This window comes from Quercus robur, chromosome 9 (assembly GCF_932294415.1).
Source record: "Quercus robur chromosome 9, dhQueRobu3.1, whole genome shotgun sequence".
In the NCBI taxonomy this organism is placed as follows: domain Eukaryota; kingdom Viridiplantae; phylum Streptophyta; class Magnoliopsida; order Fagales; family Fagaceae; genus Quercus; species Quercus robur.
The window spans coordinates 42,995,543-43,013,692 of NC_065542.1; the positions used below are offsets into that span (position 1 = coordinate 42,995,543).

Consider the following 18,150-nt stretch of genomic DNA (forward strand, 5'->3'; position numbering starts at 1 on the left):
TCCCACAACTATAATTTTATATTTCATAGTCAACATTAATTTCCCATATTAAACACGATTCTTTGTTTATTTTTTTCCTAGAATTGTCAATCTTTCTTTGCTCAAAAAAAAAAATTTGTCAATCTTTCAACCAAAACCAAGAGACTCCAAAAGACCAAAATGTCTTGCAACCGACACAACACATGTATGATTCATCTTAGTCGTCGACACTTCACTCTGTTTTCAACAGAGACATCGAGAATTTAAATACGATATCTCTAATTATTTAATAATTTGTTTTTATTAAAAATCACTTAGAAACTTATATTTTCTCAAAAAAAAAAAAAAAAAAAAAAAACAATTTGATACCCCTCCACCTTTTTCACGTTGGAGCTTTTGTACCGTTACTTTACGCAATAAGAAAACAAAAACAAAATAAAAAAACAAAAAAATAAAAAATGGCTATGGCTGGGTTGTACCGGCGATCACTTCCTTCTCCACCTGCAATTGATTTCGCTTCTTCTGAAGGCAAGGTCAGTTACAGTTTGCTCCTCTTTCAGTTCCTCAATTTCAATTTTTTTTTTTCAAATTTATGATCTTGATGAATTTGTCTACTAAAGGGTATTTCTGGGTTTGAATTGTTGTATGCGTTTGATTTTTTTTTTTTTTTTTTTTTTTTTTTTTTTTTTTTGTGATTGTGATTTGTTTGGTTCGGATTTTTGTTAAATTTATTGTTAAGAATGAAAAGAATTGAAGTTTTTTAGTTTATCTAGCAATGTGGGACTGTGATTCTCTATTTGTCTTTTGTTGTTGTTGTTGTTGTTTCTTTTTTATAATATAGATGGGAGTGTTATCTGAATGCATATAATAATCAGATTCTTTTACTATAATTGTGTGTTTTTTATTATGATGGTAGCTTTTCTGGGTATGGTTATTTTAAGATTAACGGATGATCCTTATGTGTTTTTTTTTTATAGAAAAGTAAGTGTATGAAGTGATTGCATTGTGGGTTTAGCTTATTTAAGGATTTTTTTTTAATAAATAGGTTTCTGGGTTTTTTTTTTTTTTTTTTAAAGAATTTTATTCTAGCACTTCATCGGTGACTCTTATAAGTAAGCTAATTTGGGAAATACATATTTAGATACCAGATATACTGTGTGGTTCTTTAGCTGTTGACTTGTTGGAGTGTCATTATTTCTGGTTGCTATCGAATATCAATCGTTAAACCTGTGTGTGTTTCTGTAATTGCAGAAGCTTTTCATCGAGGCCATTCAAAATGGGACAATGGAGGGCTTTTATAGGTTGATTTCTAATTTTCAGACACAATCAGAGCCTGCATATTGTGGATTGGCCAGTCTGTCCATGGTCTTGAATGCCCTCGCTATTGATCCAGGAAGAAAATGGAAGGGTACTATTCAATTTGTTTAAATCTTGTCATATTGAAGGTTTTGTTTAATTGTTCCAGCTAGTTGATACGATGCTAATCACCGCCATTTAGTGGGGTTCTGTAACTGCTTGGTTTAGCATGTCACTATTGTTTTCTCTTGCATGAGTATGAATCATAGGACACTTTAAAGGTGCTTGTTGACATCTAAGTGTTTGTTATAATTGGCTGCTGATGCCTTGATTTCATTATCTGATGCCCCTATCCACATAGATGATTTCAATTTACATAATTGGCTCTTGCACAATATAATGGGTGTTTCTTTTCTTTTTGAGACCATTCCAAAACATGTAAAATATTGTTCATCTTTTTTGATGATACATGATGACTTATTATGTGTTATGTGGCTTATAATTCATCTTACTTACAGGACCTTGGAGATGGTTTGATGAATCTATGCTTGACTGCTGTGAATCATTGGAAAATGTTAGAACTAGAGGCATCTCATTTGGGAAGGTTGTATGTTTAGCTCACTGTGCTGGAGCAAAAGTTGAAGCCTTCCGCACAAATCACACTACCATTGATGAATTCCGTAAACATGTCATTACATGTTCCACTTCTGATAATTGTCATGTGATCTCATCATATCATAGATCTGCTTTGAAACAGGTAAGCATTTACCAATTGCAGATTTTACTCATCACTGCCTTCTCTCTGTGTGTGTCCTAGGTGTTTACATGCATAGGTGGGCTCCTATCCTGGCCTTGTATGTAATAACCTTCAATCAGTTAATCAATTTGGAGGAATAAAACTGTGAGCTTGACAACATGTATTACTTTAATAGCAAAAATATTAACATGCAGGTTCAATTATGCAGTATCGATCAGTATTTCAAATGAAATTTTTTGAAAGAGGATTTTGATTTTTTTACCATTTAGAAGTTTGTGATGCACAATATTCAAGAAGTATGGTGTGTTATAATCTCCAATACCTTTTATAATAATGCAATGTCTTACATGTAAAAAAATTGTGGTAAGTACCAATTGTTTTTTTTTTTTTTTTGCAGACAGGAACAGGTCATTTTTCACCTATTGGTGGTTATCATGCTGGAAGAGACATGGCGCTAATATTGGATGTTGCACGTTTTAAATATCCTCCTCATTGGGTTCCTCTCAGTAATCTTTGGGAAGGAATGAATATTATTGATGATTCAACTGGACAACATAGAGGGTATGTATTCATGTATATTTTCTTTAGTGTTTTATTATACTTAATCACAATGATTTGGATATGCATGCTTGAACCAACTTGTTTGTCTTGACTCTTGATATTTCTTTCACTGAAGAAACTTTTGGTTCAAGACCTAATTAACATTTATCAAAATTTTTAGTCATAATTGACAATTGCCCGATGACTTTTCATATTGACAGCAAAGAAGGCGACTTACTCAAATTAAAAGTTGTGCCAAACCGCAGAATAAAGATATGAAACTAACTTGGGGTCCCCATATTTTTGACTAAAAAGCGAAACCTTTTTTTTTGCTTCCCCCCCCTCAAAAAAAAAGAAGAGAGAGTTAATTCCTCTTTCATTGAAGCACTGAAAAGTTACTTTTTTTGTTTAACTAGGAGAGGAGCTTCTCAGGGTTTTTTTTTTTTAATGTGCATTCAGTAACATTGTTATCCCCTGGTTGTTTGGCCTTATCATAATTTAGTCCACTAACACAATTTCTACTTTTAACCACAGAAGATCTTGACTAAAATGAAATCATTAGGTTTCTGTTAAAAGATCCCATAAAAATTTCATTTTAATCTAAACTTTAGGGAATCTTATTCAACAACCTCACCCATAGCATGAAGTTAATTTTGCTCTCTCCTTTTGGCTTTTGAGCTGCCACCATCTTTTAGACAATTCCCCCTAGCCTCCAAGTCAAGGTCCACAACCGACAGTTTTTGGTGGCCTGCAGGGAGTCATTTCTTAACTTCAATTTGCTTATATCGGACTAAATTGTGATAGGATTAAACCACAACATGGTAATTTGTAATGAAAAGTTTTTCCTCAAAATGCAGAATTTTTTATTTTAAATGGAACCATAATGATTTTTATTTTAGTTGGTCAACCCACAGAAAAATAAATTGTAATTTTCCTTTATTTAAATTACAAACAGGGTGCAATTACGTTCAGTTTGAATGCCTTCTTGTAAAAGTTTAAATAATTAAACATTCATCCTTCAAATTGTTGTATTGTTTTGTTTACCTCCACTGCACCTCCCTTGGTCATTACATGTTATATGCCACTACGTCATTCAATCTTTTATGTTGATTTTTTTTTTTTTTTTTTTTTTGGATTATAAATGAAAAACTAAATTAAAAGAAAAGAAAAGAAATAAACACAGTTGGAAAAACCGAAAAGGGAGATTCTTTTTAAGGCAAGAGCAAAAATATCAAGAACATTCAAACACAGGTCATTGAAAACCTTGCCCAAAGCCTATAGAGAGATACTGAGGCAATTCTTTTCAAGTATGCTCCAACATATCTGTACTCAGGTTAAATGTTTCTTTTTCATTGTGTGATTTGCTATCATAGTTGCTTTTGCATTTGATTTGTTGATTCAAGATAGATTATGTGTCAATCATGTGTTATTGTGCTTTTCTCAGGTTCATGCTTATATCTACGCCTCACAGGGAGCCAGGACTGCTTTATACCCTGGTATGTTTGAGTTATAATTGTTTATGTTTTTGCATCTTGTTTGTATCACCCTTTCATCCTACATTCCCCCCCTCCCCCCCCCTCCCCCCCCCCCCCCCCCCCAACACACACACACAAAAATGGAATAATACATAATTCTACCTATTTTTATGTTGCAATTTCTCAATACTAATAAATGACTTGGATAGTTATGTTTTTACTTTGACTTCATCTCCTCTTCTTGAGAAGCAAGATTTTGTTGCTCTTAATAATTGTGATGGGCCAATGAGCTCTAGCTTAAATGGAACCTCCTCTTGTAAGAGGTAAGTGGAGCTTGAGGTTGTGGATTTATGACCCAGTAGGTGCATGCCTAACTTACAAATCAAAAAATAAAAATAGTGACCTATCAAAATAAAAAATAAAAATAGTGATGGTGGTTTCTACAGGGGCCTCATCTGTATGAATTCTACTTTGAAGCTGAGAGTGAATTTCTTTGTCAAGTATGTATAGCTGCAGTGTTGAGAGAATCTTTATTATCGTTTGTATAATTTTAATCTATGCTTACATATTTTGTCTGTAAAGTTTATGTATACACAGACTTGTTTTCCTATGTGGAACAAACTAGACTATAATGCATGAAATTGCAGCTTTGCCTCTGAAAAGGTTTATATTTTGGGTGAAGCCCCATTACAGAATCTTCTAGATGTTTTCTCAATTAATTTAATTACAATAAAATATTTTCATTGCATATTGATTTTCACGATTTGGTAACATATGAACAACAGGATGGTGAATGTATATACTTGGTTTGGTAAATTCTGTATTCATTTGGCAAGAATGCCTGCATGGACGGTGTTTGGTCTTTGAATGAGTTTGTCACACTCATATACTGATTATTGTTCACACACACACACACACACAGATTTAGATAGAGATTACTTGTCTAGTTGTCTATGATTTTAGGGCTTGGAGATGTCTGAAATCTTGACTAAGTTATATTGCATAAGATAATGGATTTCATTCTGGATCTTCTTTCAGAGCTGTAAACATGAGAGTTGGGTCAGTATTGCAAAGTACATAATTGAAGATGTTCCTCTTCTCTTGAAGTCAGAGGGTGTGAATGACATTCAGAAAGTTCTCTCTGTTGTTTTCTCATCGCTCCCATCAAATTTTGGAGAATTTATCAAGTGGATTGCAGAGGTTAGGAGTCAAGAGGATTTTGGTCAGACTTTAAGCACAGAGGAGAAAGCAAGGGTTGCCATGAAGGTGTTGTAAAAACTTCCTTTCCATTTTCACATTCATCTTTCCCCCTGATGAGCCAGATTCAATTCTGAAGTTTGTTCCATTTCCTCCAAATTTTTAATGACAAGAATTGTTATTGCAGGAAGAAGTATTGAAACAGGTGCAGGAGACTGGCCTATTTAGACATGTGGCAGCATTTTTGTCTTCAGCAAATTCTTGCTGCCAAAACTTACCACCTTTGGGTTTTGAAGACAATTTGCCTAACATTGCTGCAACTGTTTGTTGCCAAGGAGCAGAAATTTGGGCTGGGAAGTATGGCTCATTGAATGGATATTGTTGTCGCGAAACTTGTGTAAAATGCTTGAAGGCTAATGGTGACAAGGCTGTTACGGTAGTGTCTGGGACAGTGGTTAATGGAAAATGTGAGCAGGGTGTTGACATTTTGGTTCCTTCATCCCAAACAAAACAGAGTTGCTCTTGCTTTGCCTCAAGCAATTACATTGGGATGCTCCCAGCTAGTAATGACGTTCTTACTGCACTTTTACTAGCATTGCCTCCAGAAACATGGTCTGGTATTAAAGACAAGAAGCTTTTGCAGGAAATATCCAGCCTTGTTTCGACCGAAAAGCTTCCCACCTTGGTTCAAGAGGAGGTAACTAATTCATGTAGAAATTTTATTTTATTGGTGTGCTTTTAAGTTGTCGCTTCTGTTGCAAATATGGTTTAGATATCTATCTGAGTGGTTTGTTTATAAGAAATGTTGTTGCATGTGCTCATTATCTTTTCATCTTTAAAGTAATAGTATGTCTTTCACATTTACATATTGATCAACATTTTGAGAACCAAAGGAAACATGCATTTTGTTCTTGAAAATGTTGAACAAGTATGACCACACAAAAAAGGTTTGATAGAGTATGCAAGTCAAGAAGTTGTGCCCCAGATCAATACTGCAAAAGTTTTGTTGATAAAGAGTCAATACATGATTGTCTTTTTTGGTACTAATTTTACATTGTATGCTACTATAATTTCTAAGATTTCTATTATCAATTGGTATGGCAGGTTTTGCACTTAAGAGACCAGCTCCACCTTCTCAAGAGATGCCAAGAGAACAAGATAGATGAGGATCTTGGTGCACCTCTCTCTTAGCTCCCCCATTTGACTCATTTTCTGTGTTAGTGTATTTATGTGTCTAAGAAAAGAGCAAGTCCTTACCCATTATGAGTGTAGAAGGTAGAATATTAGAGTCTTACAGCAACAAGGCTATTTCCTGCTATTTTTGAGGATTTTGGTTGAATTAGCTGTTTCAACTTGTCAACAATATCCTAGCTCTAGCGTCGCTCAAGTCTGACCATGAATTGGGAATGAAAATTTTGTGGTTTATATGCACACAAGTTCTTTTAGACTCCATTAGATTCAGACTACAATCACAAAATTTTTCAACCACTAAGGTGGTAAGTTATAAATGGTGAAAAATAAAGAAGTGTTATTTGTCGGACTTGTTGAAAATTACTAGTAACTTCGGTGGCGACTCTAGGAATATTTTTCAAGGTGGCCTTTATTGACCAAAATTTAATAAAAATATAACTTCATACATTGACCAAAACACACACACAAATACATAATGTCTTACAATTTTCTTCTACAAATTTTCTTATTTTGAAATATTTGCATGATAGTCTCATTATCAATGTTACAATTTACATCTCTTTCAAAATTTTAGTTAGATAAAAAATTTATTGGAATTTTTCTTTTTGTTTGTAATGACTTAATATATTGTTAAAGGGGCCAAAATTTTAAGACAAAGTTTGGTTACAAATTTAGTTGTAACCTAAGACTACAACTCTTACTAAACAAATTAACACAGCTACATATTTTGAAAATCTAACCGTTGAATTGCATGTTTTTTACGTTCTTAAAATACATGTCAAATTTCATGTTAATCGGATGTTATTTACTATTTGATTAATAAACTTAAGTTTTTATATAATTTTAGATTACAAAAACTAAAAATTTAAAGATTTGATTAATAACATAACTATTGATTTATGATCTTTTTGAAATTTTGCAAATATGGAGGATATAAGAAGAAAATGTAATCCAATGGTAAATTTGTCACAATTCACATAAATATATATATTTATATATTGAGTGAAGTTGTAGTCTTAGTCTACAATTAAGTTTGTTGTCAAATTTTGTCCAAAAATTAATTATGTTAAGCCTAAAAAGTTTTAGGGTGATCACAAATATTTTTAAGAATAATAAAATCATAAAATTTTTAAAATTTATATATAATAATTAATTTTTTTGGCAGGTCAAATTTATTATAGAAAATATTTTGTAATTTAACATCTCTCTTTCCAATATGTTACCTAAAAGCTTTGGGTTGACCAACACCAAAAGTAACATTGTAGACATCTATTTTCATTGTTGTTTAACATAAATAAATAAACATTCAATAGTAATGTTAATGCCACAGAACGGTCTTACAGAATTGGATGGTAGGATTGGATTCTGAATAAATCAAATAATTTTTTTATATATAAAAAATCAACTATAAAACAATATAACAATAGCATGGCATCAACATGAGTTTTAAATTGAAGTTAATTAATAATTAAGTTGTATTGTCATCATTTTTATTTTATGTTCATTAAGAGAGAGAGATAATGGAATATTCTAACACGTAAGATGTCAATAAAGCTAATGATTTATCTCGTAGAAAGGGATGGATTTGTTACAAAAGGTCTTACAAAATATATTTTTATTTTTATTTTCAAAAATTAAGTTCAAATGGAATTAAAAACCTTGTCTGAGTTACTAGATTTGAAATTATCACAAGATCCCATACACTTATAATTGGGCAAGGTCGTTGATCAAAATATTATCTCCTTTTGGGTCTTCAATGTACATCAATATATTCAACAACCATACTACACTATCGTGGTTTTAGTGGGAATTATTTATTATAAATGATTGGTGTATTTACTTTATTCCTCTTAAACTATAAGTTTTACTACCAACATCCTAATTTTAAATTATTCTGCAATGTTCAATTAATTGTACAAATTATCTTTTAAGTTAACTAATCATTGGACATTTTTGTGAAACTGTTAGGATATTGAGAATGCGTAACATAAATGACAAAACTTAAGCAATTAACACCTTAACTCAAACTCTCTCAAAAAAACAAAAAAACAAAAAAAAATCACTGCCTTTCAAACTCACTAATATGTTAATTTAGATATTAATTGATGGGAAATGCTAACGAGTGCCCATGGGGTATCGGTTAACAATCTATTTTAAGAAAATTTTGACATCATTTTTATGAAAAATGAAAAAAAACTGTCAAAACATTAATTTTTTTTTCTTCATAAAAACTTTCTTTAACTAGATTGTTAACCAATACCCTAAAAGCACTCATTGGCATGACCCTTAATTAATTTAATTTAGATGGTGATACAAATACCATAGAATAGGATTAGCATAGATAGCTATAATTAAATAAAAAATATATATAGTGTACACTATATATTAGAATTTGACAATTATACAACTTGTTATTCTAATATATTTATTTAATTGATTTTAAATTCTATTTTATATTTAAACTCTTTTTTGAAATCTTGTCCAGGACTTATGATAGATAACTTTAGCTATTCTGGTAAAAAATTTAAAAAAATAAAAAGAAAAAAGCTTTAGCTATATGCTACAATTAAATCAAATGATAAACTAAACTCTCTTAACAATGCTGTCAAGTGTCAACTCTTGCTTCTAGTCAGGTTCGAAACTTGCACCAATCCTTACTTCTCTTGGTTCTTCCCCTCCCCTCTTCAAAGGCTTGGACCCTTCTCCTTGTCTCCTAGGTTGCACGGACACGCCATTTTTGGCGTCGTGTCCGTGTTCGACACGTGTTGGACACCGGAACGGGGACAACGCGCCAGATTCCGGTGCCTGGCGGTGTCCCTTTTTTTTTTTGCTTTTCCGACATGGTGCTGACACGGTGCCGACGCGGTTCCGACGCGTCCGACACGCCAGCAGTAAAGAAAAAAAAGAAAAAAGCATAGATTTACCATTACCGTTGATTCTGTGATAACCCTAAAACAATAAAACATGTTTAGAGTCTGAAAATTGAAAGTTGAAACCACATATCTCACTCTCAAGTTCTTCTCTGTCGCTAAAACCGACCCTCCCTCTGTCGCTGCCGCTGCCCCCTGTCCCTCGCCGGAGTTATATCGGACCGATCGGTGAGCTCTGACATCGACGTCGTGCCCTCTGTCCCTTCTGATCTCTATCTCTCTCGGCGCGGACAACAGGTCCGATTCCTCTGTTCTCTCTCTGTTTTTTTTTCTTTCTTTCTTTCTTTCTTTCAAATGTTAATTTTGGTGTGGGTGGGTGTATCGTGTACTGTTAAGCACTTATTTATAACGCGTTTGTTTGTTTTTTTTTTTTTTTTTTTTAACTGCTATTGTGGCCTCACTGGCCTGTGGGTGACCTCTGTCGTTTTTTTTTTTTTTTTTTTTTTTTTTTTTTTTTTTTTTTATATTACTTATAACTTATAATTTATAAATTTGTTTTTGTGTGTCTTTATTGAAGTTAAATATTGTAGGTGATTTTACTTATTTGTAATTTTACATAATTTGAATTTTAGACATAAATGTATTATATGTCTAAAAATATTAAAAAATGTGCCTAAATATAAAATTTAATTAATTATTTAACCGCCGTGTCGCCGCCGTGTCGTGTCCTTATTTTTCAAAAATTGCCGTATCCCCGTGTCCATGCACCTTAGCTTGTCTCTCCAATGACCCCAAAATATCCCTTGGCAACTTCTAACTTGTTTGGATGGAGGGGGAGTAGAGTAGAGTAAAGGGAGGGAGAGTAAGTTAAATTACCTTATTTGGATGTTTTTTAAGGGAGAAAAGAGAAGGATTTGGAAGGGTTTGAAGAGGTTCTAACTACTTCTAATCCCCTCATTTTTAATTTCGTCAAATTGGAAAATTTTGGAGGGAAAGTAGAATATAGAAATATTTGACCAAATGAATTACCAAATTTACCATTACCATATTAACAAAATAACAAATTATGAAAAGACTAATTATTTCCCTCCCCGTTACTTAATTTTAAAAGCATCTAAATAAGGTAGAGGATAATCATTCCCTTCTACTCTCTTCCCTTCTACTCTCTTCCCCTCTACTCCCCTCTCTCTCCAAACTTCCAAACATAGCATTCATGTCTTCCTTAGTCTCCTCATCAATATCTTTAAGAGTTATGACTAAATTTTGATGCATTTTATTCGTGGCAGATAAGATAGACAAGGGATGTGTCGTTTTGAGAATTCAGGTTTGCTTTAGGAACAAAGAATATGTGATGGAAATGAGAATACAAGTGCAAAATTAATCAAATTGTATGTGCACTATACGAGTGAAATAACTCTACAAACCAGAAAAGATTAAAAACAAAAAAAATTAGGATCCATTAATAAACTATTCTATAAAACTTTTTATAGAAAAGTAAAAAAGTAAATATTTTTTTACAGCCTTTTCAAATTCTATTAAATGTTTCTTAAAATTAATGATTAATGGATGTCGGAGCATTTGCATCAACTCATATAAAATTTTATCTATATTAGCATAAGAACCTATTTTTTATCTTTTACATACTTACTTTTCAAAACATCTCACATGGCTAAAATGGCCAAATATCACTGTTTAGCAAAATATGTATGGATTTACTACTGTTTATGAAATAATTAGGAATCTATCACTTTTTTCACAAACTTGAGTTTCATGGAAAATTTTTAATGGAACTTGAGTTCCATAAAAAATGGCACAGCAAATTTGAAGGCTATTTTTTCAAAAAAAACTCGAGTTCCAAATGACACAGCAAATTTGAATGCTATTTTTTTCAAAGAACTCGAGTTTCTAGAACTTGAGTTACACAACAAACTCGAGTTTCAAAAAAGTGATAAATTGCTAAATATTTCACAAACAGTAGTATATTGCTAAATATTTTACCAAAAAGTTGTATATGTCCATTTTGGCTAATCTCACATTATATTATCTATTTTACACTACACATTTCATTAAATTATTTATATTTTTAATTGTTTATATTTTTTCCTACATAACAATCATCATCCACTTTCTTCTTGCATTCTTGAAAAACATACAGAAAGAATAAAATTTTAAATGCAAAATGTAAGAACCAAGTATAAGCCTTCTGGGCCTTAGTTCACTTGGGGCTCACAATTTATTTGTAGTGGATTAGAGGATTTCCTACTATGGGTCGTTCTCGGCAAAGAGACTCAAAGCAACGCCCAATTGATATTCACTTCACTTGACTGTTTTCTCTCAAATTTTCTGAACCCCTTCTTCTCCCAACTTTCTTCTATTTATAGCCAAGGTTAGTGGGGAGATTATGATTACAGTCACCGTTAGTGCTACTGAAGGTCCAATATTATCTAGTTAAAGTGGGTGTTTAGGTGAAAGGGCGGTGCAGCATTTATGATCTTGGAACTTGGTTCCATTTTGACCGATTATGTTCGGCAACTCAATTTCCCGTGCATATCATGATTTTCCCGGACATGACTCATACGCTCGATCGGGAAAGCTTAACCGGTCAACTCTGGGAACTCAATACCCAAAACTTGTTTTTACTCTAAGGCAGTTTCAAGAAGGGCATAAGGTAACTGGACCTTTCTGCTGGGCCTGCGCCCAAAGCCGGTATGGGCTTGGGCCCGGGGCCTAGATGGGTCTGGGCCCAAGGCCAGTATGGGCTTTGGAATCTCGGTACCGTACAATAGCCCCCCCTTGATTCATACTCGGTCGCCGAGAAGAATCAAGGAGCTGCCTGGGCCTTTTGACCTCGGGAATCTTCTAGCCTGGGACTTCTGACTGTCACTTCTTATTAATATTCATCTCAAAAGACGCGCCGTTTCGCGGCGCCAGGCGCAGTCGTCATTATTGCCTGACGGTTCGTGAACCGAAGCGGCGTGCGAATCGGTTACGCTTGGCATTCGCTGGGTCGCTCGTAAACTGTGCCCATTTATTGCTTGATTAAGCGTTTCTTCTTCCTTCATTTCTTTTTGGCTCTATAAATAGTCCCCCTCTGAACGCCATTCCATTTTCCCTTCGCCTCTGATCTTTAGTGCTTACTCTCTGCCGACCACATTTCTGTGCGCTTGCTTGCCCAGTGTTCTTTTCCTCCTTAGAACCCAAAGTAAGTTTTTCTTCCCCTTCCTGTTCCTTCAACTTTATTTCTTTGAGTTCACTTTTGTAGTTTTAGACGTTATAGATGGGTTACTCTTACCTTTTAGAATCCCCGGCTGCTTTGGCCACCTTTAGGAATAAATTTAACATTCCCGATGACGTGGATGTGGCTTACTGCCATGAGAGTGATATTGAACTCCACCGAGGGCAGGGTACAGCCTTCTTTCCTTTGATGTCCATTTTAGAAGGTGGGGTCAGGTTCCCCGTAGATCCCCTCTTGATAAACACACTCACTTACTATGGGCTGTGCCCTGACCAGCTTCCCCCCAATTTTTACCGGGTAGTTAGTTGTGTCAGTAAGTTGAACCACACCTTTAACTTACAGTTAGACCACCATGACATTAACCAAATGTATAGCCTCTGTGGGAGTAAAGCCACCAATTATTACCTAAAGACAAGAGATGCACGGGTACGGCTGATATCATACCTACCTGATTCGAACAGGAACTCCGTCGGGGAGTTCGTTAGGGTGCGTGGCAATTGGTTTGCCGGGGAGATCCCTTGCCCCCTTACACGGCGTGAAGTGGGTTCATACCATCCCCTTCATATAATTGCTTTCCTCCACCTCTTCTTTTCTTCTTATTGGAGTAAAAATTTTTATTGTTAGAGACTAATGCGTCACCTGTTCTTTTGCAGACGGCAAAGTGTTTGTGCAGGACCTCAGAACCGTCCACGCCAAAGATTTAAACTTCGTCCTCCGTTCCGAGATATACGTGCATTGGGACGGATAACTCCGGGCCTCGCACTTGATCCTCGGAGTGGAGCCGGTTTATTCTACTTGGCAGCCTTTCAAGCAGGCACTGATAGTAGATAGCCCTCTGCAATCATATATAGACGTCCGGTACGTAAACTTTTTGCCGCCGAAGCTTACAACCGGGGAAGCGAGGGAATTTCGTCGGCGGTTTACTTGCGCGGACGAGCTAGCCCCTTTGCGAGACGAATCCGCAGAACAAGCATCCCGGCGCCTCAGGGAGATAGCCCACGAAGCCATACAGCAAGAAGACCAAGGGCAAGAGCAGCCCATTCCCGAGAATCCAGCCACTGTGCCTCAACAACAAGTGATAGAAGCGGCTGCCCTGCTAGCTGAAGCTATCCGACCAAGCGGAAGGATGGTATCAAGGAAGGTGATGTCAATAGAACGGTTCGTGCCCGGTGCCTGGCAACCCAATCAGCCCTCGCCTTCCCAGGGCCGGGGTCAAACGTCTCAGCCCCCACCCTCCTCGCAGGCCGGACGCGCCCGAAAGAAACAAAAAGTTACCGATCAACCTTCCACGGGACCGGGAGATGCCGCTGTCCGGACTCCTCCTCGACCAACAGGTGGAATCGTTATCCGCGAGCCGCCAACCGAAGCTGGCACGGGGGGCGCATCCTCCTCCTAAGTGGCTCCAGCGTAGGAGCCAAAGTTCCTTCTGGACGGCAAGCCATTGCCCTCAACTGCCTGTGTTCGGATGTGGGATAAGGGCGAGGGCGGCCGTATTGCCCAAACTTTGGCTGAAGCTCTTCAACTTCCCGAGGACGTGCACGCTTTTGAGGAGAGATCCAAGGAGTCTGTGGGGCGCCAGTTAGAGTGGCACGCCATTGCGGTAATTCTTTTGTCTATCTACTCCTTCATATAGATTTCCTTTTGCTTCCTTTCTAACCTTTGCGCTTGCTAGGCCGCTCAAATGGCTCACATTGTGGTTGCCCGGGCCCGGGAGCTTGCCGAGGAAAACGAGCGCGCGAAGGAGGCGCGGGAGTCAGCGGTGAAAACGGCTAAGGAAAAGCTGAAGGCTGCTGAGTCTACTGAGAAAAAGGCTGCTGCTGCGGAGAAGAACCGGGCATTGGCCGAGAAGAGGTACGCGGAGCTCCTGACTCAGCAGAATGAGACGGAGGTCAAGCTAGCCCAAGCCATCAGCCTTAATACCTCCAACGCCGAGGAGATTGCCGATCTCAGGGCAGGTTTGGCAGCCGCGGAGCAGAAATGGTACGATGTCGGTTTTGCTGATGCCGAAAATTCCGCAGAGCCGGTAGTGGCTCGGGCTCGGAATATGGGTTTTGAGGCCGGGTGGTTTGCCGCTCTCCAAGCAATGGGAGTTCCTGAGGATTCGCCTCTGAGAGACCCCGGCCAAATTCCATTCCCGAGCCCTGCACCTGCCGCCCAAGATGCCCCGGTTGCTATTGATGAGGAGGAGACGGCCAGTATGAGGGAGCTGGTTGAACAAATCGATGCTCACGCCGAGCCCGAGGAAATGGAAGCCACCAGTATCCCGACTGTGCAGGAGCTTCTCGGTGAGGACCCGCCTTTTCCCCTGACCGTCCAGCAGGAAGTGACACCGCCGACCCAACCTCCCAGCTGATTTTACTTTTATTTACTAGCTTATTTTTATTTTGTTGGTTTTATTTGCCTATGTCACCGGGATGTGGTGACTGAACAATTGCCTTAATTTATTGGTTTTATTTGCCCACGTCACCGGGGTGTGGTGACTAAACAATTGCCTTTATTTATTTAATTAGTAGTCCGTTTTCTTTTTCCGTTTCAATTTGTTGAATGAATTTATATCTATTTATGTGTTTTGCTTGAATCATGCCAGTGCTATGGCCGCTTAATAGAATGGTACCCCCGAAAACCTGTTGTGCGGCGCTGTGGGTAATTTGAGAGCGCTAATGGACTTAGTATTTGTAAAAGGGTTAGGTTTTCATCAGGCTTTGGTTTAACCGAGAATCGTGTTTTCGTCCTTAGAGTATTCGCTTGTAAGGTTTCCACTTGTTCGGAGATTTGAGTTTAACCGAGAATCAAGTTTCTGTCCTTAGAGATTTGTTTGTAAGGTTTCCACCTGCTCGGCGATTTTGGTCGAGCCGAGAGTCAGGTTTCTGTTCTTAGAGATTTATTTGTAAGGTTTCCACCTGCTCGGCGATATTGATCGAGCCGAGGGTCAGGTTTCTGTCCTTAGAGATTTGTTTGTAAGGTTTCCACCTGCTCGGCGATTTTGATCGAGCCGAGAGTCAGGTTTCTGTCCTTAGAGATTTATTTGTAAGGTTTCCACCTGCTCGGCGATATTGATCGAGCCGAGGGTCAGGTTTCTGTCCTTAGAGACTTATTTGTAAGGTTTCCACCTGCTCGGCGATATTGATCGAGCCGAGGGTCAGGTTTCTGTCCTTAGAGATTTGTTTGTAAGGTTTCCACCTGCTCGGCGATTTTGATCGAGCCGAGAGTCAGGTTTCTGTCCTTAGAGATTTATTTGTAAGGTTTCCACCTGCTCGGCGATATTGATCGAGCCGAGGGTCAGGTTTCTGTCCTTAGAGACTTATTTGTAAGGTTTCCACCTGCTCAGCGATATTAATCGAGCCGAGAGTCAGGTTTCTGTCCTTAGAGATTTATTGGCGATTCTCTTGGTGTGCGGTTACGGAGTCAAAAACAGCATATACAAAAAAGTTCATCATGCTCTTAATTTTAATGGAATACAAGTTCTGGCTTACACCGATGATTATGCGTAGAATTTCTTCAAGTTGTTGGCGTTCCATGGTCGGGGGAGCGGCCTCTCGTCGAGGTCTTCCAAGTAGTAGGCCCCTGCACCCACGATGGCTGTGACTCTGTATGGTCCCTCCCAACTCTGAGCAAGCTTCCCTGCAGCCATGTCCCGCATGTTCCCCACTACCCTTCTTAACACTAGTTCCCCGGCACGGAATTCCCTGGCCTTTACATTTCGGTTGTACCTTTGGGCCAGCTTCTGCTGATACTCGGCAAGCCGTATGGTCGCGGCCTCCCTGCATTCTTCTAGCCAATCCAAATGCTCCATCATCAGGTCGGCGTTCTGTACGGGGTCAAACCCGGCGACCCGTGCACTGCATAAGCTCACCTCGGTTGGTATCACTGCTTCTGCTCCGTATGTCAGAGAAAACGGGGTTTCCCCCGTGGATCTCTTGGGGGTCGTGCGGTAGGCCCATAAAACTCTGGGTAGCTCTTCTGCCCATCTTCCTTTCGCTCCATCCAACCTTCTCTTAAGCCCGTTCAAAATAGTCTTGTTTACTGCTTCAGCTTGGCTGTTGCTTTGTGGGTATGCCGGGGTTGAATACTTGTTTTTGATGCCGAGCTCGCTGCAAAAGGTCCAAAAAGCGTTGCTGTCGAACTGTAGCCCATTGTCTGTCACTAGCGAATTCGGCACCCCAAACCTTGTAACTATGTTTTTCCATACAAATTTTTTCACGTCAATATCCCGGATATTAGCCAAGGCTTCAGCTTCAGCCCACTTTGTGAAGTAATCTACAGCCACCAATACAAAACGGTGGTTCCCCGTTGCTCGGGGGAATGGCCCGAGGATGTCAAGCCCCCATTGTGCGAATGGCCACGGGCTGCTGACAGGATTTAGACGTCCTGCCGGCTGATGGATCATTGGGGCGTGCTTTTGACATTGTTCGCAACTCTGAACGTATTCGGCGGCATCCTTCTGCATCTGTGGCCACCAAAACCCCTGTGTCATTGCTCTGTGTGCTAAAGATCGTCCCCCAGCATGCCCGCCGCACACTCCCTCATACAGCTCGGTCAGAAGCTCCTTGACTTTTTCAGGATGCAGGCACAAGAGGTAAGGGCCCGCGAAGGACCTTCGGTACAACTTTCGGTCCGAAGACAGCCAGTACCTGGGAGCCATTCGTCGAATCTTATTGGCCTCGGCCTCATCCTCTGGAACTTTATCTTCGGAAAGGAAGTCTATGATCGGGTTCATCCAACATGGACCGGCCACCGCCACCTGCGCAACCTCTACTCCGGCTTGGTCGAGAACACTCTTCACACAGATGCTTGGCTCCCTTATAAGTTCTATCGTGATAAGCCTTGGCATGTCCTCGGTAGCCGATGAGGCTAACGTGGCAAGAGAGTCAGCGTGCTTGTTTTTTGACTGGGCTACCTGGGATATTTTTACCGTTCCAAACTGACCGATAATCTGCTTTACCGTACTTAGATAAGCTTTCATTCGGGGGTCCCGAGCCTCTAAGTCCCCAGTGATCTGATAAAAAACCAGCCGAGAGTCCGAGTAGATCTCCACGTCCTTTGCGCCCAGATGCAATACTGCCCTCAACCCGGCCAGTAGGGCTTCATATTCGGCTTCGTTGTTCGAGGCTTTGAACCCCAATCTGAAGGAGTGTTCCAATCGTATACCCTCAGGGGTGATTATGACAATACCAGCCCCGGCCCCCATAGCATTTGATGCGCCGTCCACAAATAACCTCCACGGGCGAATCTCCGCACTACAGATTACCTTGCCTTCATTCTTGGGTGTAAATTCTGCAATGAAATCGGCGAGAACCTGTCCCTTCACCGAGTTTCTAGGTCGGTATCTTATGTCAAACGATCCCAACCGAGTCCCCCATTTGGCAATCCGTCCTGTGAAGTCGGATTTCTTCAACAGTGACTGCAATGGATACTCGGTGAGGACGAACACTGTGTGTGCCTGGAAGTAATGTGGTAACTTCCTCGTGGCGTGCACCAGGGCCAAAACTAACTTTTCAAGAGGCAGGTACCTTGTCTCGGCATCGACCAAGGTTTTGCTCACGTAATACACCGGCATTTGCACTCCCCGGTCCCTTAGTAACACAGCACTTACGGCATGATCGGTGACTG

The 18,150-nt window shown here is 38.9% G+C and overlaps 1 protein-coding gene across 1 annotated transcript; it reads left to right on the plus strand.

Moving 5' to 3' along the window:
- The first annotated feature begins 346 nt into the window (after positions 1–346).
- On the plus strand, positions 347–6,694 carry LOC126698524 (glutathione gamma-glutamylcysteinyltransferase 1-like). Its single transcript, XM_050395820.1, has 8 exons — positions 347–512; positions 1,231–1,387; positions 1,794–2,032; positions 2,430–2,593; positions 4,017–4,068; positions 5,086–5,313; positions 5,432–5,941; positions 6,349–6,694. Exons 1-8 carry the CDS (start codon positions 438–440, stop codon positions 6,433–6,435), a joined length of 1,512 nt encoding a protein of 503 aa, XP_050251777.1. The 5' UTR covers positions 347–437; the 3' UTR covers positions 6,436–6,694.
- Positions 6,695–18,150: the final 11,456 nt, after the last annotated feature.

Coding starts and splice junctions, on each gene's coding strand:
- LOC126698524 (XM_050395820.1), top strand. CDS start 438: ATGGCTATGGCTGGGTTGTACCGGCGATCACTTCCTTCTCCACCTGCA. Junction 5,314..5,431: donor AAGCAAGGGTTGCCATGAAG/GTGTTGTAAAAA, acceptor TTGTTATTGCAG/GAAGAAGTATTGAAACAGGT. Junction 5,942..6,348: donor CCACCTTGGTTCAAGAGGAG/GTAACTAATTCA, acceptor TTGGTATGGCAG/GTTTTGCACTTAAGAGACCA.